A 26,298-nucleotide genomic window follows, 5' to 3' on the forward strand; every position below is an offset into this window, starting at 1 on the left:
CCATAACGCCTCCCTGTAGCAAAATTACGCCTTATTCACGCCATTTAAAGGCATAATAAAAAATTCCTGACTTATAATGATTTTTTGGCTAAGTTACGTGAGGTAAAAGAGGTTTTATGGACGTGTAATATGTGATAAGAGGAGTTTTAGAAGGTCTTGTTGCCCGTTATCGAGTTCAGGTTCCAATGTTTAGTGCATTGCGTATTTTTTGCGTTTTCTACGGTAATTAACGTGTAAATGTGTAAATTAGTCCAGGGATTTATAGGATGGTCATTAATCCATTTATAGGAGTGGTTTTAAAAGGGTTTGCACTTATGAGGCTTTGTGTTCAGTTACCGAGCTCCAGGCCCTGATGATGTTTAATGTATTGTGTATTTTATGCTCTTAATGCCATAATTAGAGTGGAAATACGTAAATTAGTCCACAGGTTTTTAGAATGAATAATAATCCATTTGTAGGAGTCGTTTTAGAAGGGTTTGGTTTCCGTTATCGAGTTAAAGATCCTGAGGAGATTAGTGCAATGCGTATTTTTTGCGTTTCATGCCGTAATTAACATTGGAATGCGTAAATTAGTCCAGATAATTTTAGAATGAAGATCAGGCCATAAATAGGAGTAGTTTTAAGGGGTGAAGGGGGGAGCGAGAGAGCAGCGGGCGCCCATTTCAGAACTACCAGACAGTCGTGCCCAGAACATTGCATTTATCAGTTTAAAGCCCAAAAACTATCATAGCCCCACAAATAAGGATACCCAATAAGAGATAGCTGTAATAACGTAAAGCACCGGTGTTTTTTCATATATTTATGGGCCAAAAACTGAAAAATACGAGGTTGTAATTACTGGTAATGTTGGTGGTCCTGGAACAATGTTGCCAGATTGTTATACTCCGCACCTCGTATTTACCGATTTTCAACACTTAATAGTTACTTAGAGACATCTGAAAGTAATAAATTTAATGATACTTATAAATAGATCTCCTTATTGGGGTGAAAGGGACAGGTTTAGGGTTGGAAAAGGGTGAATATACGAGGGTGAGCAGGACGATCTGGCACCCTCGCCCTGGACCAAAACAAACATGGCGTCACTTTGTGTGAAGGAGACAATGTGTTGATGCGTGTCCTTGACCCTCCACAGCCCGCGGCGGAGACCTTCCCCACCACCAGGTACTTAATAACCACTCACTAGTTATCCAAGCACACAGCCACGATAAAAACACGGCAGTTCAGGGCGCGGAAACACGAATTTGAGGCCATTTAAAAGGATGCATTTTTTAAAGGTTCATGACTCGGGACCTTTAATTTTCCTAACTGGGTCTTCGGGGCACTTCGACAGCCCAACAGATAGTCATTACAAGCGCCCTAACCAAACTATTCTCCACAGTGATTCTTTATTTCCACTCAACACCAGATATTATTAAAAAGATTCCCCGTGTAGGTTCCCAAAATCCCTCCTTTTTTTTATCAACGCGAAACACTCGAGTTACAATTAACTTTTCGACGTAATTTTGTGTTTGTGGGAGCTTACAAACTTGCTGTGATTCCTTATTACTACTCAACACCAGATATTAATATAGAGATTTCCCGTGTAGGTTCCCAAAATCCCTTTTATCGACGCTAAACACTCGAGTTACAATTAATTTTTCGTTGTAATTTTGTGTTTCTATTTTCCACAGTGATTACTTATTTCTACTCAACACCAGATATTAATAAAGAGATTTCCCGTGTAGGTTCCCAAAATCCCTCCTTTTTACATCAATGCCAGACTCGAGTTAAAATGAATTTTTCGACGTAATTTTGTGTTTGTGGGAGCTTACAAACTTGCTGTGATTCCTTATTACTTCTCAACACCAGATATTAATAAAAAGATTCCCTGTGTAGGTTCCCAAAACCCCTCCTTTTTATATAAACGCCAAACACTCGAGTTACAATCAATTTTTCGACGTAATTTTGTGTTTCAATTCTCCACAGTGATTCCTTATTTCCATTCAACACCAGGTATTATTAAAAAGATTCCGCGTGTAGGTTCCCAAAATCCCTCCTTTTTACATCAACACCAAACACTCGAGTTCAATTAATTTTTCGACGTAATTTTGTGTTTTTGGGAGCTTACAAACTTGCTGTGATTCCTTATTGCCACTCAACACTAGATATTATTAAAGAGATTTCCTGTGTAGGTAGGTTCCTAAAATCCCTCCTTTGTATATTAACGCTAAACACTCGAGTTACAATTAATTTTTCAATGTAATTTTGTGTTTCTTTGGGGATTTTACTAACTTGCTACATTGAATTGTAAATATGACCCTTCGTGTGGATTTTAATGACCCTGTGGTTGTTTGGGTCATGTCATGCTTGGCGAGGAGGGTCATGTGGACATATGTTTGTGAAATGTTTATTGTTATCTTGAGGGTTTGCTCCTGATGGTGGGGTGATGGTAGGTCTTTCTCCCCCAGGCTACTGCATCTCCCCCTCCCCTAGGTTCTTACACTCACCCCTGCCCCCCTGTCCCCTTCCCCAGCCTTACCCCCCCCCCCCTTCCCCCTCTCCTAGTTTCACATGCTTCCCTCCTCCTCTCCTCCAGGTTCACAAATGCCCCCTTCCCTCCCCCAGCCTCACTCATGCCCCCCACCTCCCCCACACTATCATAGGTTTGATTTGATAGTGATTTACAATAACTGAGGGAGGAGAGAAAGGTTGGAGGGAAAGGAAAGACAGGCTGGAAGGAAGGATTAACCTGGTAGCAGCGACGGACCAAATTTGTGGCTTTACCGTGTAGCAGCAACGGGCCAAATTTTTGCCGTGATATAAACCCCCCAAAATTGACGATGCACAAACTAATCACAAATGTGTTGATATATATTATAAAATGGTTTGCATGAGTGATTTTTTCTCATTTTTCTCGCTTAGAGGGGCCTTTAAGAAACATGATCCCCGCAGCTACCGGGTTAAGAATGATGTATAGATGAGAGTATTCAACTGATTAGTAAATTATTATTGGGTGGTAGTAAGGTTGAGTTTATTGTGTTTTGTGATGAAGTAATGAGGGGAACAAAGGGGGAGGGGAAGAGGGAGGAGGGAAAGGGAGAGTGGAAGCAAACCAATAAGGAATAAAGATATGAATGGATAAGATGTAAGAGAAAGAAACTGTGATTAACAAATGATAATGATAAAACAATAACGCTGGAAAAATGAGTGTGATAAGAAACTGATTAACAGAAGACAATGAGGAAACAATGAAATAAATGTAACTTCTGAAAAATGAGTGAGATAAGAAACTATGATTAACACAAGATAATGAGATAACAAAGGAACATATATAACTTTGATAGTAAGCTTCTAAGAACAATGAGTCAGATATTAAATGAGGAATTTTTTGTTCATTTGCATTTACATTTTGCTAAACTTGATATTTCAGGAATGGTTTGGGTTTTCAATAGCTAAACTAGACTTATTGGATGACATTCCCCCAGATGATCTTTATCCTCCCTGATTATCTATATTGGGTCAAAAGTTAACCATTGGTGTGATTCATTACCTACTCCTTAATGGCTCAGTGTTATTTTGTTTGTTTTTCTTTATGTTATTCTTTCTCTTGAACAGTAATCCTCTGTTGACACTCAACTGTTGCCTTTGTTGCCAGAGTGTAGAGTGGCATGAGCCGTTCCCGCTGGGAGGACAAAGGGGAACGTGAGTGTCTCAAGGATCAGCCAAGGCGATGGGGCGGCCGCTGTGCCTCACAGATGGAGTGGAGCGTTAACAGTGAAGCCAGCTCCCGCCCACCCGGGCCCCCCCCTCCTCCCCCTCGCCACCGGGCCACTCCCTCCCCCATTGATTACCGCAGCGAGAGCCGCCGCCGCCATGACAATCAGGATACCCAGGGGGGCGCTGGCCCCACCCACGAGCCCCAGTCCCTCCTGGGCCAGCCGCCACCCCTCTTTGCAGGGTCCTGGCCCATCATGCCCCCGCCGGGCGTGTACCCCGATGCTGACCGGGGGCCTCACGCCATGCCCCACTACCCTCAGCACCGCTGGGGCCAGGCCCACCCTGGCTACTTTCAGCGGGCGCGGGGCCAGTACGCTTTTGATGTGAAGTGGTGGGCGCAGCAGAAGCAATCAATGGACGCCTACCTAGGTGGCCCCAGCTGGGGCGACGACGGCAAGAACGACCACCAGAACCCCGACATGCCCCAGTGGTCCTTCGGCACCCGCGTCATGAAGGGCTCCAGGCGGAACTACCATGGGCGGCCGGGATATGGGGGCCCCAGGGGGATAGAGTCTGGAGCTTACGAGGAGGCTGGCCACCATCACCCACGGTCCTCCTCCTCCTCCTCCTCAGCAGCACACCCGGCCAGCAGGGGCAGCCGGCTGGGGCCCCGCGGCAGCCACCACCTGGACTACCAGCCCCGCCACGAGCCCGGCCACAGCTCCTCTGACCACCGCTCCTCCGACCACCGCCGCCAGCCCCACCCCTCCAGCCACTCACAACCCCCCAGGAGCCGGGACAGCTCCCTTGACTACAGACGGAAGAGCTCGTTGGAGCGGATCGACCCTCAGCGGAGCAGCTCCCACCCCCCGCCCCAAGGGTCTAAGGGGTCCAAGTGGGGCAAGAAGAAGAGCAAGAAGGGTAATGGGGGCGGGTCATGGGATGTACCTGGTAGCTTTAAGTCTCACAGTTCACCTTGCAAAAGTATACAACCTCTCAGTACAAATGGGGCGCTTGGGATGGGGCGGGGCGGGCCCAGCTGGCCCACACACAAGGACAAGAAGGGTAAGCTGGGGAAGGCCAGTGCCAGCTATGCCGAGGCCGCCAAGAAGAAGGCACTGGCAGCAGCCGCTAGTAAACTGCGGCGCACCTTCCTGGCATCCAAGAAGAAGGGAGGAGGAGAGAACGCACTGCTGGAGGAGGCCGAGGGGAGCGACAGGACCGGCCGGAGCCCCTCTGACGACAACAACGCCCAGGACCTCACCATGCCCCGCCGCCACCCCAGCTGTCTGGAGTTTGACATTGACATCCGCTTCAGCTCCAAGGAGTGGGCATCCGTGGGGCGGGGCCAGGGTGGCACGGCAGGGGTGCTGGCCGACCCCCAGGGCTCCTCCACTCTGGGGAAACACTTGCATAAGGGGGATAGCTTGAGGGAGGAGCAGGAGGACTCCGGCACATACTCAGACACAGACGTGGGGCGCAATGACTCCCACTGGTCACCCCCGCCCGGCCCCGACCAGTCCTCCTCCTCCACCCGGCGGCGGCACCTCTCGGAGAGCTCGGGTGTCATCGACCTTCGCAAGAACCCCCCGAGTCGTGGGTCCACCGCCCGCCCTGCCAGCGTGCGCACCCGCTCCTGCTCCATGAGTCTGGTGGAGGGCGGGGCAGGCACCAGCCGGGCGGGGGAGCAGGGCGGCCCACATCCCTCCAGGGTCAAGCTGCACCTCATGCCCAAGCTGAGGCGCCTCATGTTAAAGCAACTCCTCAGCATGGACAAGAAATCCCTCCAGGTGAGTGTGGGGGGTGCTGGAGGGAGGTGAAGGAATCGTAGGAAGAGTTTAAGCTAGGAAAAGAACAGCTCGGTACTTTGCATGGTTTCTCGGAAGGTGTAGATCAAGTTGAATAAGAAAAAATTAGGTAAATTAAGGTAGAGGAAAAGAAGAAAAGCATAGACAAATTGATATAGAGAAAAGGGAAAGAATAGATAAATTGATACAGAAAAAAAGAAGAATCAGTTTAATGTAGAAGAAGAATAGATAAAACTGATATAGAGGAAATGAAGAGTATGCAAATTGATATAGAGTGAAAGTAGAATAATTTGATATAAAGGAAAAAACAAAACAAGAGAATAGATAAATTGATAAAGGAAAAGAATGAAAGAAAAAAACTAGATAAATTAATATAGAAGAAAATAATTGACATGAAAACCTTAACCAACACCTCCAATTCCTCACCACCCACAGGAGTTAGTCGACGATCCCCGCTCCCGGAAGGCCCAGTTCATGATGACGCACCTCATGTCGGAGCACCGCGTGGCCCTCTCGCAGCGCCTGGCCCAGCAGCGCTTCAAGACCCCGGACGCCCTGCCAGACGACGAACTGCAGATCCTCAACAGCCTGGAGGGGGCGCAACTCAGCTCCCTCCCACCTGAAGTGGTGCAGCAGGTAAGGGGAGGGCTGCTGAGGGTGTGAGGGAGGAGGAGGGAGCTGGTCTGACTTTGGGTTGAGTTTGATGTTTCCTTGACAATTTTCTTCAACGTTGCCAGATGGTCATGTTCAGGCTCTTTATATATGTCAATTTTCAACCCTCAGACTGTCTCCTCCATCCCTTTAACTGGCTTTATATAGAGTTATCGTTAAAATGGTTGATTGTTGGTGTTTCTTGGCAATAGTAATGAGTCAGAAACCGGTTAAAACGATGCTCTGAGTACGAGAATCGGGCAACGTTGATTCGCTCTTTTATTTCCTTCCTCCTGTATCTCATTTTTATTTTCTGGTTAATGTTCTTTGGAAATTTGTTAAGTTTCCCTAAAAGCATATTAAGTTACTTTTTTGTTAGTTTCCTGAATTTCTTTATGATTTATTAACGTTTTGTTTTTGAACTTATATGTGTTTTAGGGTTGTTTTCTTGAGGTTCTTGAGTTAATTTGATATTCGACATCCTAAAACTAAGAACCACTAATATTATACTTTCTTTTCATTCAGTTCAATAACATACTAAGAAGGTCTCATATTAGCCTCAGATTTTGTTTGAGATAAATAATAGCTATTCCTCTTAACCCTCTTTTTCTGACGTGGTTGTAGAGTTATGGTTTTAATATCTTCCCTTTATTTCCATCATTAGATCATGTACTTCTTCATCCTGATAGATCTTACCTACGTTCATATATGGTTGCTGTTTTAGGGTTGGTCTCAGGGTATATCACATGGGTCTCTTTTTCAGGTCCGTGAGATTCTGGCACTGGAGCAGGAGGGCGGCGAGGGAGGCTGGGAGGCAACAACCATGACCCTCAGTGACCTCCTCCTCCACGGCACCGACTCAGACCAGGAGTGCCAGATCATCTCCCCGCCCCCCCGCGACCCCGCCTCCACCATCACCATCCACGACACGGACTCGGAGATGGAGGAACTGCCCGAGGATGAGGATGACGAGGAGGAGGAGGAGGAGGATGAGGATGGGGAGAGCGAGCATGAGGAAGTGGGACATGTTAACCTGACAGCAAATGACGAGAGTGAGATGGAGGAGGAAGAGGAGGAGGAGGATGATGATGAGTTAGAGGACGAGGAAGTCAGTAAACAGCAACAGCAACAGATATCAGAGGACCAAGTCGCACCTCAATCCCTGGCGAGCAGTAGTACCAACAGCATCACCATCAGCAGCACCAGCATCGCCAATAACGCCGACACCACCGCCACCATCACCACCACCACCACCACCACAAACAACAACATTACCGAGACCGTCGAAGTGGAAGGAAGCGTACTCGGCAAAATCGAGGTGCCACCAACCCCTCCTTCCACGAGCGCTGCCGCGAAGCCCTCCCCTGCGGCACCCCCCCTTCCTCTCCTCCCCCAGATCCCGGTGGAGGTTCCCATGTGTGTGTTGGAGCCCCTGCCGGGAGGAAGCAGCAGGGAGATGACAGGGCAGGTTCAGGAGCCCACCTTGAACCTCATCGGAAGCCCCCCGCAGGCATTGATACAGAGGCCGGCGGGAGAGATTGTACCTGTCCCCGGCCCCAGCTCACTGCTCCTCAAGGTAATGGTTGGTCTTCACTCAGTACTCTTAGACACACTCAACTCTCACATCAGTTATTTCTAAAGCACATGAAAAGAGGTTAAGTGGGTTCTCATATGTGCATTTTCATGTTCATTGTATAGAAGCCTTGCCACGCTATCACCAGGGTCAGAAAACTAGCTATGGAAAGCCTGACAACTCTTACGAAAGCCTTGTCAAATATGTGAGCTTGGTGCTGAAATGTTTAAAAATGTGACCCTTTGTATCCTCTTCCTGTATAGTTTTCTCTTTTACATTGTTTATCATAGGAGGGGAAGGAGAGAGAGATCCATGTCTTCTTAGTATTTCCCTCTTGAATGACTTCCTTCTTTTAATCTGTTTATTGCAAGAAAGGAGAACAACTTGACTGCATTTATAAAGTTTCATGTCTTCTTCATATTCTCCTCTTGTATTTCTTTCTCTCTCTTACATTATTTGTTTTGGGAAGATCAATTTCATATCATTTATAAGGTAATAATGGCCTTTCCTCTTTCTTTTCCTGCATTATTTCCTTCTTTTGCATGACCACAGATGTTGTGCCGACTAAACGAAACTTTCCTTCCTTCCTTCTTTTGCATAACTTATTAGAAGAACATCATTGCATATACGATCTAAGCATTCACGTGTTCCAATTCAATCTTGTGTTTCAGGTTAAGGAGGAGCGCCCATCCCCTGTCAGTGAGTGTGGGCTGTGCATGCACCACCCACGCACACCCCACACCTCAGAATGCGTGTTCCCCTACGGCCTGGCTCCCCCATCCCCTGTGGCCCTCATGCCTGGTCCACCACGCCCCCTGGGAGCCACCCCACCCCAGCGCCCCGTACCCCACATCGCACCGCGGCCACCACTCGCTGTCTCACTCTACCAGCGCTCCATCAAGCAGGAGGAACTGGATGGTGAGTGTGTGTGTGTTTACCTTTTTTTTTCTTCTTTTACAACAAAGGAGACAGTTCAAGGGCACAAAAAAAGGAAACAATAATAAAAAAAAGCCCGCTCTTCGCTGCTCCTAGTTGTATCTGTATCTATGTTCGTCCAGTTCTTCCTTAAGTCTCTGCACACATCCTGCCTCCGACATTTCTTATTTTAATTCGTTCCATGCATTTACAGTCATCTCTCAAATAGTATGGTTCCCAATAGTTCGGTTTTGGTTTTATGTGGATTTTTTAAGAAGATTTTTAGGGTTTTTTAAATATCCCAATGAGCAGGAAATCTATAAATCCTAAAAGATCTATGACAATCCGTATAAAACCGAAACCGTACTATTTGAGGAATGACTGTATATTCTTATGTGTGTATGTGTGTTTATTTACCCAGTTGTAGTGTATAGGGTTTGATATAGTTCATTTTGTCCTGTCATCATACTTGCTTTTTCTGACTGTAATTTGAATTCATGGATGTTCGTAGCTTAAATCATCTTTGTATTCAGATTATTCGAAGTGACATTGGTTCTAGATACCCAGGTCTTTCTCATCTTAGCCTCTCCACTTACATTATGCGCCTATCTGTGTCTTCGTTTACTCTTTCCCATTTCTAGATCTTTTGTAACTAGGTGATTTGCTTGCTTTCTTACCTCAGTTGTGTCTTTTCAGAGTCATACCTCAAATTTGAACACGTGAAGCGGCCGTCCTCAGAGGAGCGCCCCAAGAACCCTGCCCCCCCTGACGCCCTGCCCACCTTGCACCCCGCCACAGCCCCCGGCCTCCACCCGGCCCCCCACCCGCGGCCACTCATCTTCTCCCCAGACAATGATTTACCCGACCCGCCGAGGCCGCCCCCCCCGCCCCCCCCACAGTTCAGCCCTCGCATCAAGGTGGAGCGCCACACCCCCGTCCAGTTCATGTGTTGCTGCATGAGGAATGAGTGTGAGAGGAACAGTTCGCACAGCGCTGAGATGCGGCCGCCGTCACACCGCGCCGTGGCCACACCACAGCCCTCCGAGAGACGCCCCACACCGCACCTCTACAAGATGGAGCCCCCGTCCCCCTGTGCTTCCCGCGCCAGGACGCCTCATCCACCCCCTCCCTCACACCCCACGCACTTTGTCCCGCCATTGGTCTCCCCGCGGTCAGCTGTCTCAGGGGTTGAAGCAAGAGTTGCCGGAGTTGAGGCGCGGGTGAGCATCGGAGTCCAGACAGACCGTGAGGTGAGGCTCCCGTCACACTTTGACCCCACCGCCGGCAACAGGAGGCTGTACATCCCCAACCTGAGCCTGGCGAGAACCGTCACCCCACTCGCCACCCCCGCCAAGGTGGACCAGAGCACCAGCACAGATGACCTGCCCTGGGAGCCCTTCCAGGGTCAAGACCCACAGTCCCCACAGCCCCATCAGCAACAACAACAGCAGCAACAGCAGCAGCAACAGCCGCAGCAGCAGCAGAGGAGCAAGAGCCGAGGGAAGGGTTGGTGGTGGCACCGGGCGGGCCGCCCCAGGAATCATGTAGCCCAGCTGGCTGCAATATCTAATTCTATAAATAACTTTGAGTGGAGTGCTGAGGCAGGGACAGCACTGCAGCAGATGGCAGTGCTGGGAGAGCAGGAGGGGGAGCTGCTGCGCCACGCTGAGCTGCTGGACCAGGAAGTGCACGACCTGCTCAGAGAGAGGCGACGGGTGACGGAGGAGTTGTCCCGCTTGCAGCAGTTGAGAGCAGGAAAGCTGAGGCAGCTGGTGCAGCAGGGTGGCTCTGGCCAGGAGGAGGCAGAGGGTCCTGGGCCCCGGGGACCAACAGGAGACTCACGGCCCCAGAGGGTGAGCCAGCAGGACTCAAGTTCTGACGGTGGGGAGCCCATGGAGGGGGCCAACTCCAGCATGCTGGACCCCGCAGAGAGCCTGTCCCAGCGCTATGGTGGGGGAGGGCGCGGGGACGCCTGTGTTCAGTCCACCACAGACAACGCCTCGGTGGTGTCGTCCTCGCAGGAGAAGACTCCCAGGGTGCGTTCCTTCAGCTTCTCCCACACCTCCTCCAACGACTCCAGCAATGAATCTCAGTCAGTGAGGAGACAGCGTTGCACCTCCACCTGCCACTCCCCTGGACGGGGCCCCAAGTCCAGAGAGCCCCAGGAGGGCCACTACCAGGGGTCCAACAGTCCCAGGGGAGAGTACTACCAGGTGGGGAGTGTGGTGGGGCACCTGGGCCTTTGTCCTGCTGCCAACACTGACTCAGAGACAGACAATGACACAGGGGCCCGGGGGGCACCCGTGGACAGCTCAGAGGCTAAGGCTACCGTGATGGAGGGCCAGAACACCTCCAGAAACAGGGTGAGCTCCCTCTCCAGCTCAGCAGAGGGGGACACGGAGAGTGAGGCGCCGGCCGACCACGACGAGGACGTCAGGATATCCAGCCTGGCCCGCAAGATGTCCCTGGACGAGGGTGAGGCCGTGGTGGACTCCTCACAGAGGCCGGACGACAACAAGGACAATGACTCCACTCACCTGGAGGAACCTTCACAGACCAGTTCAGGAGCACAGCTAGGGGATGCAGGCCCCAGCAAGCCCCAGGGGCTACAGAAGGTGGAAAAGATGGGGGCTGTGAAGGATGCAAGTGTGTGTCTCAAGTCTGGGGAGTCTGTGTCCTCCATGACAGTTCTGTGCACTAAGTTGGAGCCCCAGGACAGTCCTCAGAGGCCTGCAACGCCCCCTCACGCCTCCACCCACCAGCCACACCCACCCTTGTATTTTAAATCTGAGGTGCAGGATGTCCCGCAGACGACTGGTGCAGAGAACCTGAAGACGGAGGAGCAGGAGAGCGTCCCTCCAACAAGTGTGAAGTGCGAGGATAATAATGAGATGCTGCCTCTGGACGGCCACCTCCCCCTCGCCTCCACCTCACAGGCAGCCTCAGACGGACACGCCCTCATCAACACTCCAAAAAAGACTTGCTTGCTCTCCTCCCCATCAACCTCCTCCCCCATGTCCTCCCCAGAGAGCCAGAAATCCAGGAACACCTCGAGTGAACACTGCTACAGCCTCAGGTCACGAGGGCCACCACACCGCACCAGGCAGGCACTCCAGAGGCCCCCAAGCAGCAACCAGGAGGAGGAGAAGAAGAGGATGGACAAACAAACAGATGATCACCAGCCAGGACACAGCCGGGAGAAGGAGGACGACCCCGGGGATGACATGGACTCGGAAGATGGTGGCGAGGACAAGAAGAGGAAGCGGAAGAGGAAGTCCAAGCGTCACAGATTTAATAAGCGCAAGAAAAAGAAGCTGCACGAGAAGGTCGGCAAGCAGTCCCCCCGCACGGTGTCTGACGGCAGCAGCAAGGGGGCGGCCTCCCCTGCGCGGGACGAGGACACGGATGAGACCATGGAGAGCTCCGGGGATGAGTTGGCCTTCGTGACGCCTCCTGCTCATGGCTGTGCTGTTTTGGACATGAAGGTAAGAGACCCTCATCTTTTTTTTCCTTTTTTCTTTATTTCTTACATCAAGGGAGGCAGCTCAAGGGTTAAAAACAAGAAAAATCAACAAAAACCTGCCAGACGCTTCTCCAAACAAAAGAAAAATAATGGGATGCCGAAAGAGAGGTTCATTTGGTGCCTTTGATTTTCCTTTTATTTTTTTATGTTAAGGCTAATGTTTGCTATGTAGTTAAATAAGATTGTACTGTTGTTTATTCATGATCTTTGTAGCCTTAAGTCTGCTGTAGTTCCCCATCTCATACGCCTTAACACTCCCTGAATCTTCCTCACAGGTGGTCGGCGGCTACCTCATAACAGCCTCCAGTGACGGCACAGCTCGGTGCTATGACCCAGCCTCCGGGCAGATCATGGCCACGTACGCCGACCACTCAGACCTCGTCACATGCGTCGGGGTGGTGGGCCAGCCGAACTACGACCTGGAGACCAAGTTCCTGGTGGTGACGGGCTCGGCTGACAAGAGTGTGTGCGTCTTCAATGGCAAGGTGAGACTGGACACGACATTTGTTAACTTTAGGGTCATGTTCTTAACCTGTCTGCTGCGATTGGCATGGATTTGGCCTTCACTGGTAGTCTGGTAACATGTACTCCCAGGTCTTTCTCTGCCTCTGTGGTGGATAGTGGAGTGTTTCCCATGTGGTATTGGTATGCTGGATTTCCCCTCCCAAGGTTCATGACTTTACATTTTTCTTCACTGAATTGTAGCAGCCACTTTTTGTTCCATTTTTGTAGCTTGGTGATGTCTTCTTGTAGGAAATTCACAGTCAAGGGGTTAAAGAAATCGGCGCTCAAACAAACATATTTGACGAGGCTTTCACAGGAGTTTTGGGGCATTTCCAGGGGTAGTTTAATGACCCTGGTGGTAGTTTGACCCTATTTCTGTACCATGAAGCTACAAACAATGTCATTAGAACCCAGTTGACCTCCTTTTTGGCCCTTGGAATTAGTTGATGTGAGGGGTAGAAGCAAAGCCCAAACACACACATTTGACAAGGCTTTCATAGGAGTTTGGGGCATTTCTAAGGGTAGTTTAATGACTCTGGTGGTAGTTTGACCCTTCTTCTGTACCATGAACCTAAAAAAAAGTCTCATTACAACCCAACTGCCCTCCTTTTCGGCCTCTGGAATTAGATGATGTGAGGGGTGGAAGCATCCGACAGCACCAACCTCAGTATCAGAGAGGGAGAGAGTGAGAGAGAATAATCCAGAATGGGGTGTTATAATCTATTTTTGTGCCCCCAGACTGGTGAGGTGCAGCAGAAGAGGGAGGTGGGCGAGGGGGTGCGCTGCATGGACATCCGTTGGGGCCAGCTCTTCCTGGGCACCGAGGGAGGCTTTGGGGCGCGCTGGAACTTCAAGGTGAGTGAACTTATGGCCTTTTGTGACGTTAGAAAAGAAGCTGTTTTTTTTTTTTTTTTTTTTTACGTCAAAGGAAGTGGTTCAAGGACAAAAACAATAACATAATGGAAGAAAAATAAAGCCTGCTAACCACTGCCCCTATAAAAAGAACCTTTGCTGATTTTTTTTTTACGTCAAAGGAAGCAGTTCAGGACAAAAAACAACAACAACAACAAAAAAAAACAATGGAAGAAAATTAAAGCCCGCCTACCACTGGCCCTTTAAAGAGTTCGGAAGAGTGGCCAAAAGAGGATCCACTTGGTTTAAATCTTCATATATATTACCACTTTTTTGCATATATACTTGATGAAAATAAAGTGATACCATTGTTTGCATAAGAGATTAAACCACTGTGATGCAATGCCAATGTTTACACTTACTATAGTTGAAGAAGCTGCCAAAGGAAATATTTTTTAATCACGTAATTTGAATACTGATATACACCAGTGCTTCCATACTTATACTTGATTAAAATACTGATACCATTTTTTTGCATACTAGGTTAAAATACTCTTGATACTACACCGATGTTGACGCAATGAAAATACTTGATTAAAATACTGATACCATTTTTTTGCATACTAGGTTAAAATACTCGATACTACACCGATGTTGACGCAATGAAAATACTTGAATAAAATACTGACTCATGCCTTTCTTTCCATTCATAGTCAAAATACCCAAATACCATTGATTGCACATGTGATTTAAATATGCGACTCCCTTTGTGTATGTAATGAAAATATTTTGAAGGAGAAAATAGTACCAGAAGTTAACTCAAGGAGAAAATAGTACCAAAAGTTAGTTGCAGGAGTAAACAATAGTACTACCCAAAGTTAATGAAGAAGAAAGCAGTACCAAAAGTCAATTGAGGAAGAAGAAAACAGTACCATTTGAAGAAGAAAACAGCACCAAAAGTTAATTAAAGAAGAAAACAGTACTGAAAGTCAATTGAGGAAGAAGAATACAGTACCAATTGAAGAAGAAAACAATAGTACCAAAAGTTGATTAAAGAAGGAAACAGTACCAAAAGTTAATTGAAGAAGAAGAAAACAGTACCAAAAGTTAATTAAAGAAGAAAACAGTACCAGCAACACTTCTGAACATCGTGGTGAGGTATAATTTCCCCCTCGGCAGGACAAGGGCGTGACGGAGATGGTGCAGTTCTGCGGCAAGGCGGTGACCAGTCTGAAGGCCATGACTGAGGGGGGGCGCCGTGTGCTGCTGGTGGCGGCCAAGACTACGCCACTCATGATAAGGGACGCCATGACAGGTGAGTGACAACGGAGGGGAATGGTAAAGTTGGAAAGTTTGGTTTAGTCGGCACAACATCTGTGGCCATATGCCGAAGAGAGATAGTAGGGGGAAGGAATTATAGGAGAAGGGAACAGACCCCAGGAGACGGAACACAACCCCCAATTAATACCTGGTACCCATTCACTGCTGGGTGGACAGGTGTGTAGGGTATTGGAAAAGCCGCCCAAATTTTTCCACTCTGCCCGGGAATCGAACCCGGGCTCTCTCGATTGTGAAGTGGAATGGTGATGAAGGTGTTGATTGTACTTAGAATATTTCCAAGGGTACTATGATTGGTGAGCGACAAGGTAGGAGGTGTGGGGAAGGGTGGGGATGGGAATAGATATGATGTTGGATATACTTACTACATTTCCAAGGGTACTATGATTGGTGAGCGACAAGGTGGGAAGGGTGGGGAATGGGAATAGATATGTCGGATATACTTAACTACATTTCCAAGGGTGTTTTATAGGCACTGCACACTAAGTTGGTCCTTTTGGGGGGCTTTTTTTTCTTTAGTATTGTCTCCCTTGCTGTAAAAATACAAAATAAAAAAAAATAAAAATAAATAAAAAGCCCTGCCTCCTCCCGCACCCTCCATTCACGGTAACATTGATTCTTAACTCCAAGCTCCTTTCATCCCGCCAGTTTAGTGTATGGTGACTATGGTATATAGGATATGGTGGTGATGGTGTTTGTCGTATTGTAAGGAGTGAGCTGTGATTCTGATTGCTGTCTTCACATTTGCTCTCGGAATCATTTGTGTATGTTTTTTTCTTCTTTTTTTTACATCAGAGGATACGGCTCAAGGGCAACAAAAAGGATACGAAAAAAAAAAGCCCGCTACTCACCGCTCCCACAAGAATGATATACAGTCGCTCCTCGAATAGTGCGGTTTCCAATAGTTCGGTTTTGGTTTTGTGTGGATTTTCTAAGAAGATTTTTAAGGATTTTTAAATATCCCAATGAGCTGGAAATTTAAAATCCTAAAAGATTTTCCATGACAATCCGTATAAAACCGAAACAGAAATATTGGAAACCGTACTATTTGAGGGTCGACTGTAATAAATGATAAGAATGACATATTAAAGTCTGCTCGATGTGATGCCAATGTTATCTACTCAGGGCTGTTCCTGCGCACGTTGGAGCACATTCAGCTGACGGTGTACGCCACTGTGTCGTACGGTGGCCTGCTGTACAGTGGAGGCTCGGAGAAGATCATTGTTTACTACGACTTCACGGTGAGTATTGGAGGCTTAGTCGGGAGTCACCGGCAGATTATGGCACCAGGTTTTAACATTTACTTGCTGGCGTTATTTTGGATAGTTTGTTATTGGTTGCATTTAGAGATTCTCACCTTGAATTATATAGAAAGTAATGGTGTTCTGCATTGAAATTTGTTATGAAAGTTACACATGTTGTATATTAACCTGGTAGCAGCGAGGATCATGTTTCTTAATGGTCCCTCTAAGCGAGAAAAATGAGAAAAAATCATCACTCACACAAACCATTTCATAATATATATCAAAGCATTTGTGATCAGTTTATGCATCATCTATTTTGGGGGGGTTATATCATGGCGCAAATTTGACCCGTCGCTGCTACACGGTAAAGCCACAAATTTGGCCCGTCGCTGCTACCTCGTTAAAGTAAAGGACTGATGGGGCATTGTGAACACTGGTTATAACTGAAATGTAAAGATGATGCTTGAAAAATTGTGATCAAGATAATGAGTGCAGTGTTAGTTCGTGTGTGTGGTGACAATGGGATAAAATGATGATGATAGTGACCTGAGTTTTGTCCTCTTCCAGTCTGGCAGCAGCCGTGGCCACCTGGAGAGTGAGGCCGACGTGTCCTGCCTCTCCATCTACAAAGACTACCTGGTGGCCACCTGTTATGATGGGCAAGTCAGGATATTCTGCCTCAAGGTAAATGTTTGGTCACAGGGATGAGGCTAGACTTCAAACCCATATATTGTTGATTCAGTTAGCCACCGCTGCAAAGAAGTGCAGACATTTAACAGTTCACTAAATGTTGTCAAGTAAATGTTGTCCAATGCTTAAAATAATAAATGTTAGTGCCTTAGTTAATTATGAAGATATAAAATGTCAGTATTATTAAAATGTATCACTTGTAATATTAATGCATTTTTTTTCTTTTTTTCTGTAGACTGGGAAGCTTCTGCACAGGCTGTCATTGGAAACAACCAACAAGATGTTCATATGCTCAGCATTGTACAAGGACAGGGTGAGTGTTCCTCCCCCTAGAGGCAGCAACTTTTATTAGAGGTGATGCTTAATTGCCAGACATCCTGAAAATTTAGTCTTGTCTTGCACTGCATATGTAATTTAACTTTTGTCTCTCTCCCACTCCCTCATGATGTACCTGTGGTTGATAAGTGACTCTTAGTAGTGAGTGTGCTGGTCCTTTATTCATTATTTTCCTTGTGTAGTACTTAACAGCTCAATTCTTTCCAGCTGCTGGTGGGCAACAAGACAGGCGAGGTGGTGGAGTGCAGGATGCCCCCGGAGCTGAGAGCTCTCCCCAACCCCTAGTGAGAGGATGACCCCAAGCCGTGGGTGGCAGACAACCATTTGGGTGACAAACAACTCAGGCAGGATAAAAATACTCGATTCTTGGCCCTGTCTAACCGGGATGCAGCAACGGGAGATACACCTTGGCAGCGGTGGGGTGTTGTGATATACGTGAGGCAGTGGTGGTGCTGACCAGCCCTGCAGCGTGAAGTGAAGGGATGGTCCGAGGGTTGGTGTCCCACTTACCCACTCTGACTAGATACTAACTTCATAATAAATCATTAAGTTTCTCTCTCTGCGAGGAATCGGTGCTCAGAAATTTTATCTTAGATTATTAGGTTGAATGTAAATTGCATTATTTTTATTTTCCATTTAAGAAAGTGGAAGAAGTAGGCGATGGCTGGAGGCAGTGCAGCGGCGATTGCAGTGTTATAAACAATAGAGGCAGTCCGTTCCGTCACGTATCCCATGTTTTCGTAACGTTATCTGGCTCAATCTTGCTCACTTTTTTGCGGAACCTGTGTGCTCCAAGTTCAATGTCCATCCAGTTGTCAGTAAACACTCCCATGCTAGTTAGCCAGACCCTCATGTTGCCACAGTCTGCTGATGGTGGGAACCCCAGCACCACAAAGAACCTCTGGGCAGGGTGGGGTGTCCTCCCAGCCCTTCACTTGCACATCTCAAAGAGTGAAGTGAAGAGTCGGCAGGGCTCCCCACTCTGGCCAGGAATACAAAGCGCTGTGTTCTGCCAGACACGGCGAGGTTCTGTACTTTATGTTTCAAGCCCCTGATCTGTAGTACCTTTTCCCGTGTACTGGGCCGTGTCTCATGTTGCACCTGTTAAAGACAATGGTGAGTCTTTCATAAAGAGTCAATTCCAGTCAGCATGTGGAAGACTGAAGAAGCTCCTCCCTGGACACAACTCACTACCAAAAGGTTTGAACTCGAGGATTCAGCTTTTTTGTGATTCTCCGTTATTGTTTGCACCAAGTTGACGCGACGCCCGTGGTGTTGTGGCCCATCAGGGCGACGACTGATTTTGATTCATACTTGGAATCCTTGTCCTATGATGTCTTTCATAAGCAAATTTGTAGATCTCTGTTTTGTACACTAATACTTTTTAGATTTGTCACCTAGAACAGGAGAAAATTAACAACAGAATTACTTTTGTCAGGCAGGACCCAGTTACTGTGGCGTCCATTACATGTAAACCCTTCATCCCGGTGCCCTCTCCTAACCCCTCCTCATTTTTGCACCTGAAGCACAAACTCATGTGATATGGCGGTGCACTCAAGAGACCCGGAAACGCTTGGGTGCACTTCCTGGTTCTCACAACATTTCTGTTTGATTGATTTGCGTCACACCTCTGGCGGCCGTGACAACCCTGCCACTTGCCCACTCAAGTGCTGGCCTTCCTGAAGCTGCTGCTCGTCTCAGTGGGGCAGCAGCAGAGGCAGGCCGGGCTGTGGGAGGGAAAGGCTTGCTACTCTCAGCATCTTTTGGCTTGGTGAGGAAAGCAAGGGCTCAGTTAGCCATATGTCAAGTGATGGGCCAAGGAAAAAAAAGTAATAAATTAATTTTTTAGGAAAATAAGTGAAAAAATACACCACTTGCAGGCACAGTATCCAATCTAGTCCAGACTAGATTCCTTTAGAGGAGCCTCGGCGCCTTTGGTACTTGTCCAAATAGCTGCCTGCGGTGCCCCAACACTGCTGTACCATGGCAGCTGAGCCCCGCAGGAAGGCCCGGCCTGGCGAGTGCAGGGCAGCATCACTTGAGGCTCAGAGCTTCCAGAGGTGCTTGTTGACAATGAATCTTGCAATATTAGAGTTACTGTTTTTAGTTTAGCAAGAGTATTTTATTTTGAAGAGAACTTTGCATAGTTTCTAAGGATGCTGAGGTGTCTCATGGTAATTATGTAGTTTTCCTTAATGGGGCGAGGAACGCTTGTGAGGCTGGTGCCCCCCCGGGTGCACCTCTCGGAGCTAGTCAGGTGAATCAAGACAGTGGCCATGCTCTTGTTTTATCATTAATTTTCTTAAGTATGAAAGTACATTACTTATTTTTTCAAGGGTTTAAGAGTAATAAGTGTTTTTTGCTCATACAGATCTCAAATGTAACAACTGTTGTGAAATTTTAATGTTTATCACATACTTGCTGTTTATACAACAAAAATTAAAAATATATATATGGAAAAAGGTGGATCTTTACTTTGCCTTCCATAACAATAGTTGCTTCGTTAATATTATGCATCAGTGTGGTGAATTTGGTAGTAATCATTAGCTGTCTACTGTGTGTGTTTCCTCACAGTTCTTGGATCTTAAAATAGGAATGGCCTTAAGTTAATATTGTGCTGAGAGAGCCTTATAATACATCTCTTTAATATGTAGGTCTATGGTCTCTTGACTGTTATAGGAGCCAAAACAAATCATCCTAACTGAACTCAAACTCACTAGTCTGTTCAGTGACTTCTCAAACCAATATAAATGCTTTGTTGATAAATCTACACATACAAGTTATAAAAATATTTTGGGTAGCAATAAAGGGAATTACACAAAAGAACCTTAACCCGGTAGCTGCGGGGATCACGTTTCTTACAGGCTCCTCTAAGCGAATTAATGAGAAAAAATAATCCCTCACGCAAACCGTTATATATAATGCATTTGTGATTAGTTTATGCATCCTCTATTTTTGGGGGTTTATGTCAGGTCACAAATCTGGCCCATCGCGGCTACCGGGTTGAAAGGACGTACGATGGCACAAGATGGGCAGCGAGTCTCACGGTGACGCTGCAGGACTAGGGGAGGGAGGCAGGCTACTGTTGGCTAAGCTGCTGCAGGACGCCACACATGATCTCCCGCAGAATCTATGGAAACACAATCACCATAATCATCATCTCTAAACCTATGCTATGCTAAGCTGTTACACGTGACCTGACAATATATAGACCTGTGTAAATAAAACCTACATTATCAAGGGCTGACAAATGCTTAATGAAGGCAGGAAAATGCAGGCATTAATATGAAGTTAGGATTATGCACCTGAAAATGAATAATAATAAGGAAACACTCTTATCACCTCACTGCCAGTCCCTCTACTATCTGGGGGCTTCGTGGTGCAGTGGTTAGCACACTCGGCTCACAACCGAAAGAGCCCAGGTTCGATTCCCGGGCAGAGTGGAAAAATTTGGGCGGCTTTTCTGATACCCTATGCTCCTGTCCACCTAGCAGTAAATGGGTACCAGGTATTAATCGGGGGTTGTGTCCCTTCTCCTATAATTCCTTCCCCTTCTGTCTCTCTCCAGCATATATATATGTTGCGCCAACTAAACAAAACTTTCCAAAACTTTCCTCCTCCTGATAAAAATATGCTTTCTTCTATCTCTATCTGTCTATCTATCTATCTCTATCTATGCATGCTAAGAAAACACATATATTGGCCCACCTGAGGCTTGCAGTGTTCCTCCACCCAAGAGATGACAGACCCAGAAATCTCGGCAAAGTTACTCGTGGCCACGGCTTGCCCAAAGGACTGGTACAGCGAGTCCATCACAGCGCGGAACTGAGGGACACGAGAGGGTTGATGAGGCAATGCAAAGTGACGTCCTGTGCTGTTCCCTTTGCCTGAAGCTATACACTCAATTTTTAAAAGTCGTATTAGTATTTATTAGCATTTCTGTGGCTATTTTTCCTATTTAATTTCACTTTTGGGATGGGGGTTTTTTCTTCTTTTTTTTACAGCTAAAGAAACAGCTCAAGGGCAACAAAAAAGGTGTAAAAAAAAGCCCGGTGATCACTGTTCCTACAGAGACAAAAGTTATGAGCGGCCAGAAGGAGTTAGTTAGAAGTGTTTGGTTTTCACAGTTACGTCAATATATTACAAGCTCAGTCGTAAAATGTGATATAAAAGGCGACAAAATGAACTAGCTGCAACTTGAAAAAAGGATATAAAGAGACAAATCAGCCACATTATTGTTTGTAGAGACTAATACAATGTTTGAAAAATGGCAATAATCTATTTTTTTGAGTCTGGAATAAGTTCAGTCTACTATGATGGACAAGACACTAGTCACACATTAACACAAGGCTTCCTCTCACGCCATAAACAAACTACAATCAGCACTAAGAGAACAAAGAGATGCCTACCACTTGGAACTTCACTTCATCCGAGATCTGTTTGCTGAGCTGGCCGGGCTGGCTCTGGTGGGCCGACACAATCTGCTCGTAGTTCAGCTTCATGATGGTCAGCGCCACCACCTCCTTCTTCAGTGCTGCCACCTCCTCCTCCTGCTTGCTCTTCTCCTTCTTCAGAAACTGCGAATAGATTATCACAATTATTAATACACGTTGGTCACTGATACCAAGGTGCCATATGACCCAGCAGTTGCGGCACCAAGATGAACGCTCCAATAATCATCATCATCATCAAGGTCTCAGAGTTCAATACAGTCTTCAGGCAGTGACTACGGATACATGGGAAATTAACCCCTTGACTGTGGATTTCCTACAAGAAGACATCACCAAGCTACAGGAATGGAACAAAAAGTGGCTGCTATAATTCAATGAAGGAAAATGTAAAGTCATGCACACCAATACCACATGGGAAACACTGCACTATCCACCACAGAGGGAGAGAAAGACCTGGGATTACGTGTTACCAGGCTACCAGTGAAGGCGAAATCCGTGGCAATCGCAGCGGACGGGTTAATTGACCTCTATAACAACAATAAGTGGCTGTGAGACCTGGATGTAGTCGATGCTCTTCTGGAGGACAGTCGCCTTGGACATCTTGTAGCCCTGACCCTGCTCGGAGTTCTGGCAGGTGGGCACGAGGTCCTGCAGCGAGTCATAGCCTTTGTTGATGGCGTTGCGTCGCTTCTGCTCAGCCTGCGTGTGTGCCTCCCGCCGCCGCTCCTTGTAGCTCATCTGGTTGCCTCTGTCGCTGTCCTCATCGTCCGTCACATCTAAAGGGGAGGCGTTTTTTTTACTAATCACGTGGCAAATCTTTCCTTTTTTTTTTACATTGAAGGAAGCAGCTCAAGGGCCAAAAAAAAAAAGGATAAAAAATACATAATGAAAGAATAAAAAAGTCCGCTAATCACACTTAATGAAAACAGGAGTGAGGTTACAAGTCAATGCTGATTCTGACACTAAACTGCTTGTCAAATTTATCTAGACACTGCTTAGGCTTTGAGACTTTCCATTCAAATAGCCGATAGCATGAGGTCATTTCTAGTTAATTTTGAGAGAATGATGAAAAAAATAAACCCATCGCCTCCTGAACTAAAGGAACACAAATGGCTTCCCCTCACTCTGAAATACAAACATGAGGGCTACCAACACAAGCCTATATGGTGGTAGGGGATCTTGGACTTAGGATATAGGACTGTATTACAAAGTCGAATCTGAGAATTTTTGCGTCCCTACAGAGTTCGATTTAGGGGCCATAATACAAGTTGAATCTGAGAAGTTTTGGGTTTCTACAGAGTTATTCATCCCGAAATCTGTAGGGAGCCGAAACCTCTCAGATCTGACTTGTGATACGGTCCCTAAACCAAACATTGTAGGGACCCGAAAGTTCCTGGATCCGACTTGTAACACGGCCCAGAGAAGCATGCTCAAGGTAGGTTCACTGTCTCATATGAAGCCTTCCAATAAATTCTCATGGCATGGAAAAAGTACTCCGGAAAACTAATCTTTCTACTGTATACTTTCCTTGGTAAGAGTAATATTAAACGGAGAGGCTTATACAAACTAGCAAATATATTCTAACACATCAATTCTGTGGATATGTATATAAGTTAGTCACAATTAAGGAATTAAAATAACACACACACAGAGTAGAAGATTGCATGATTATATACAAGCCTGAGCCTGGTGCCTGGCCCTCACACTCCCTACTGGTGCCCAAACACACAACACCGAGGCTCAAGGCACTGGGCCATCCTCCGAGCCTTGCCTGGCTGACCTGTGTTGTTGGCCGAGGAAGTGAGGGTGTGGATGGAGCCGGTGGAGCTGCAGCGTGAGAAGGGATAACGCTGGTCACATTCCCGCTCCTCTGGGGGGTGGGGAACATGGGGTTTTAGAGCGCGACACCCAGTGGAGAGGTTGAGGGGTTGATTATTCCAGCAGAGGGGAGGATGGAACAGATTACTCACTGACACAAACTGATATTTACTCGTCTTCAAAACTGATTTACTTGTTGGCGTCATGCACTGCCTTGTTGTGAGGGGAGGAAGACCTTGCCCTCGTGTGTGTGTGACTCGTCTTCAAGCACTGAGACCACACTTCTGATGCTGCAGCTGATGTCTATTATGTAAAGTACAGAGTTAGAGTCACTAGTACGCTGCTTTTACCAGAATCTAACTATTAATATACGTCTAAAAACTATATATAGTAGAAGGGAATGACTTTTTCGACGCATGCATGTCAAAGTTATGGGAACTAAACTAACAATGGCATATTTGTACGTATTCATGCAGGTGCACACGCGGTCATGCACTTGTGTCTGTGTGTGTGTTTGTGTGTGTATGTGTGTAGATGTGTGTGTGTGTGTGAGGGTATCATGCACTACTCTAGTCATGCACAGGTACACCAGTAGGTAGGGAGGGTCAGGCACCACTACCACCACTGCCACAGCCACCACTACGGCTACCACCACTAACCTTCCATGCTGACATCCGCCATGGTGCCGCTGCTGCTGCTGCCGTGCCCTCACAACGCCTGGGCCACCCCTCTTACAGCCTCACCATGCCACCCTGCCAACCAGACACAACACTGACTCACCTCCGTCACGGCAAAGTCCTGAACACAACTCAGCTCTTAATTATTTATTTTTTTACCGTAATGGAAGCAACTCAAAGGAAAAAATAATAATAATAATAATAATGAGAAAAAAGCCTGGTAATCACTGCCTCTATAAAAAAAAAATCTATATTCCTGATGACGCCTTCAAAAACCCTGTCTATAGGAATCTGCATGATATCTACTCTGTTATGAAATAGGATTTTTTTTTTACAGCGAAGGGGACAGTTCGAGTGCATAAAAAAAACAATAATGAAAAAAAAAAGCCCACTACTTACTGCTCCTAAAAAGAGTGCAGAGGAGTGGCTGAAAGAGAGATCAATTTTGGCATCTATATTCCTGATGACTCCTTTAAAAACCCTCTACACAGTTATTTGCATGAGTCCTACGATGTTATGAAATAGGAAGCAACATCTTTTTCCTATTTTCACCAAAGAAATATTGATGTATTCTACAGTACTTTTTTTTTCAGTCCTTCTCCTTTCACATTATTCTCTCGTACACACTTCAATTAAATCTTTCAATCTTATATATTCTGCTTACCCTCAACATCTCCCCCTCACCCTTATGGAACACTATGAAACTGGCTCAATATTACCCTTTCTTCCCATACACTAACAAAAGTTCAGTGAAGGCACAAAATACAGTACACAGCCATGAATACAGAGTTGGGATTATGGACCTGAAAATGAATAATAATAAAACACTCTTATCACCTCACTAGCTGCCAGTCCCCCTACTATCTCCTGCTGATAAATACACTCTATCTGTCTATCTATTTCTCTATCTATCTACTATTTATTGATCTTTTACACACACCAATATATACACACAAGCTTGCATACCGGGAACGTCTTACATAAACTCACAGGAAGAATGGAGTGCTTAGCAGAACTCTATCGATCTATCTATCTACTTATCTATCTATCAATCATCACACAAGCTTACCTAAAGCGAACGTTTTATATAAGGTTACGTGAAGAAAATGTGCTTATCACTTCCCTATCTCTTGGTGATAAATACTCCCTCTATCTATCTATTTCTAATGGACGTTTTATATAAGCTTACGTGAGGAAAATGTGCTTATCACTTCCCTATCTCTTGGTGATAAATACTCCCTCTATCTATCTATTTCTCTGTATTTATCTACTTATCTATCTTTCACACTCACAAACACATAAACACAGCAGAAATATATAAAAATGGACGTTTTATATAAGCTTACGTGAAAATGTGCTAATCACTTCCCTATCTCTTGGTGATAAATACTCCCTCTATCTATCTATTTCTCTGTATTTATCTACTTATCTATCTTTCACACTCACAAACACATAAACACAGCAGAAATATATAAAAATGGACGTTATATATAAGCTTACAGGAAGAAGAAGGGAGGGCTTCGCAGAACGCCTCAAGGCTACTCAACTTCACATGCACAGCCCGTGACCTCGCCTCCTCCTAACGCTCCCTCCCTAGCCTCCCAAAATGACCTTCTGGATGACCTTTGACCTTTGGGAAGTACTATAGGGCGAGGATTTAAAGATACGGGGTTTAAAGGGCCACTCACGATCAGCTGCTGTCGCCAAGAGGATATTTGTTTACATTATCGGGGTTCCTGGTTAAGCCTTAGCAACGGGGTACTATTTTTTTTTTCTGTTGTTTTGTTTTGGTCTTTTTTTAGTGTTTTCTTTGTAGATGTGTTAATTTCTTCAGTATGGTTGATATAAATGGTTGAAATACTGTCCTACGTCATTACATATATTATAGTGGAGGTTGAGATTTCGCGAAGAATGAATACCTGATGGATCGATAGTTTATATTGTTGCAGGTAAACAACAAGGGAGAAGGGAGGTTAACATGCCGTACCTACACATTATTTATTTTCACATTCAGCACATTTTCCTTTATCTCTTTGAGCGTTTTTCTTTATTGATGTGTTAATTTGCTTAGTTCGGTTTATGTTATACGGTTAAAATACAAGTCTACGTCATCGCAAATATCGATGGAGAACTCGCGAACATTGAACACCTGCGCGGAAAAAAGTGCGAGTTATCTTTTTTTTTTTTTTTACATTTAACATATTTTCTTTTGTCTTTTGGCG

The 26,298-nt window shown here is 46.1% G+C and overlaps 2 protein-coding genes across 7 annotated transcripts; one reads left to right on the plus strand and one right to left on the minus strand.

The window, feature by feature from the left end:
* The first annotated feature begins 1,060 nt into the window (after positions 1-1,060).
* On the plus strand, positions 1,061-19,593 carry LOC127004970 (uncharacterized). The gene is made up of 13 exons (XM_050873284.1): positions 1,061-1,161; positions 3,635-5,486; positions 5,940-6,140; positions 6,919-7,731; positions 8,400-8,646; positions 9,340-12,128; positions 12,442-12,651; positions 13,409-13,525; positions 14,702-14,837; positions 15,986-16,101; positions 16,672-16,788; positions 17,030-17,107; positions 17,338-19,593. The coding sequence occupies exons 2-13, from the start codon at positions 3,648-3,650 to the stop codon at positions 17,413-17,415; spliced, it is 6,741 nt and encodes a 2,246-aa protein (XP_050729241.1). The 5' UTR covers positions 1,061-1,161; positions 3,635-3,647; the 3' UTR covers positions 17,416-19,593.
* LOC127004976 (max-like protein X) lies at positions 19,406-25,825 on the minus strand. 6 transcript variants are annotated; one of them, XM_050873338.1, is made up of 7 exons: positions 25,765-25,824; positions 24,059-24,151; positions 23,362-23,451; positions 22,137-22,357; positions 21,540-21,707; positions 20,839-20,955; positions 19,406-20,260 (listed from the first exon to the last, which is right to left on the minus strand). In XM_050873338.1, the coding sequence occupies exons 2-7, from the start codon at positions 24,078-24,080 to the stop codon at positions 20,210-20,212; spliced, it is 669 nt and encodes a 222-aa protein (XP_050729295.1). In that variant the 5' UTR covers positions 24,081-24,151; positions 25,765-25,824; the 3' UTR covers positions 19,406-20,209. The 6 variants fall into 6 exon arrangements, with proteins under 6 accessions (XP_050729295.1, XP_050729296.1, XP_050729297.1 ...); XM_050873339.1 differs by lacking the exon at positions 25,765-25,824 and adding an exon at positions 25,577-25,726; XM_050873340.1 differs by lacking the exon at positions 23,362-23,451 and having other exon boundaries at positions 25,765-25,825.
* Positions 25,826-26,298: the final 473 nt, after the last annotated feature.

This window comes from Eriocheir sinensis, chromosome 29, assembly GCF_024679095.1.
Source record: "Eriocheir sinensis breed Jianghai 21 chromosome 29, ASM2467909v1, whole genome shotgun sequence".
Taxonomy (NCBI): Eukaryota; Metazoa; Arthropoda; class Malacostraca; order Decapoda; family Varunidae; genus Eriocheir; species Eriocheir sinensis.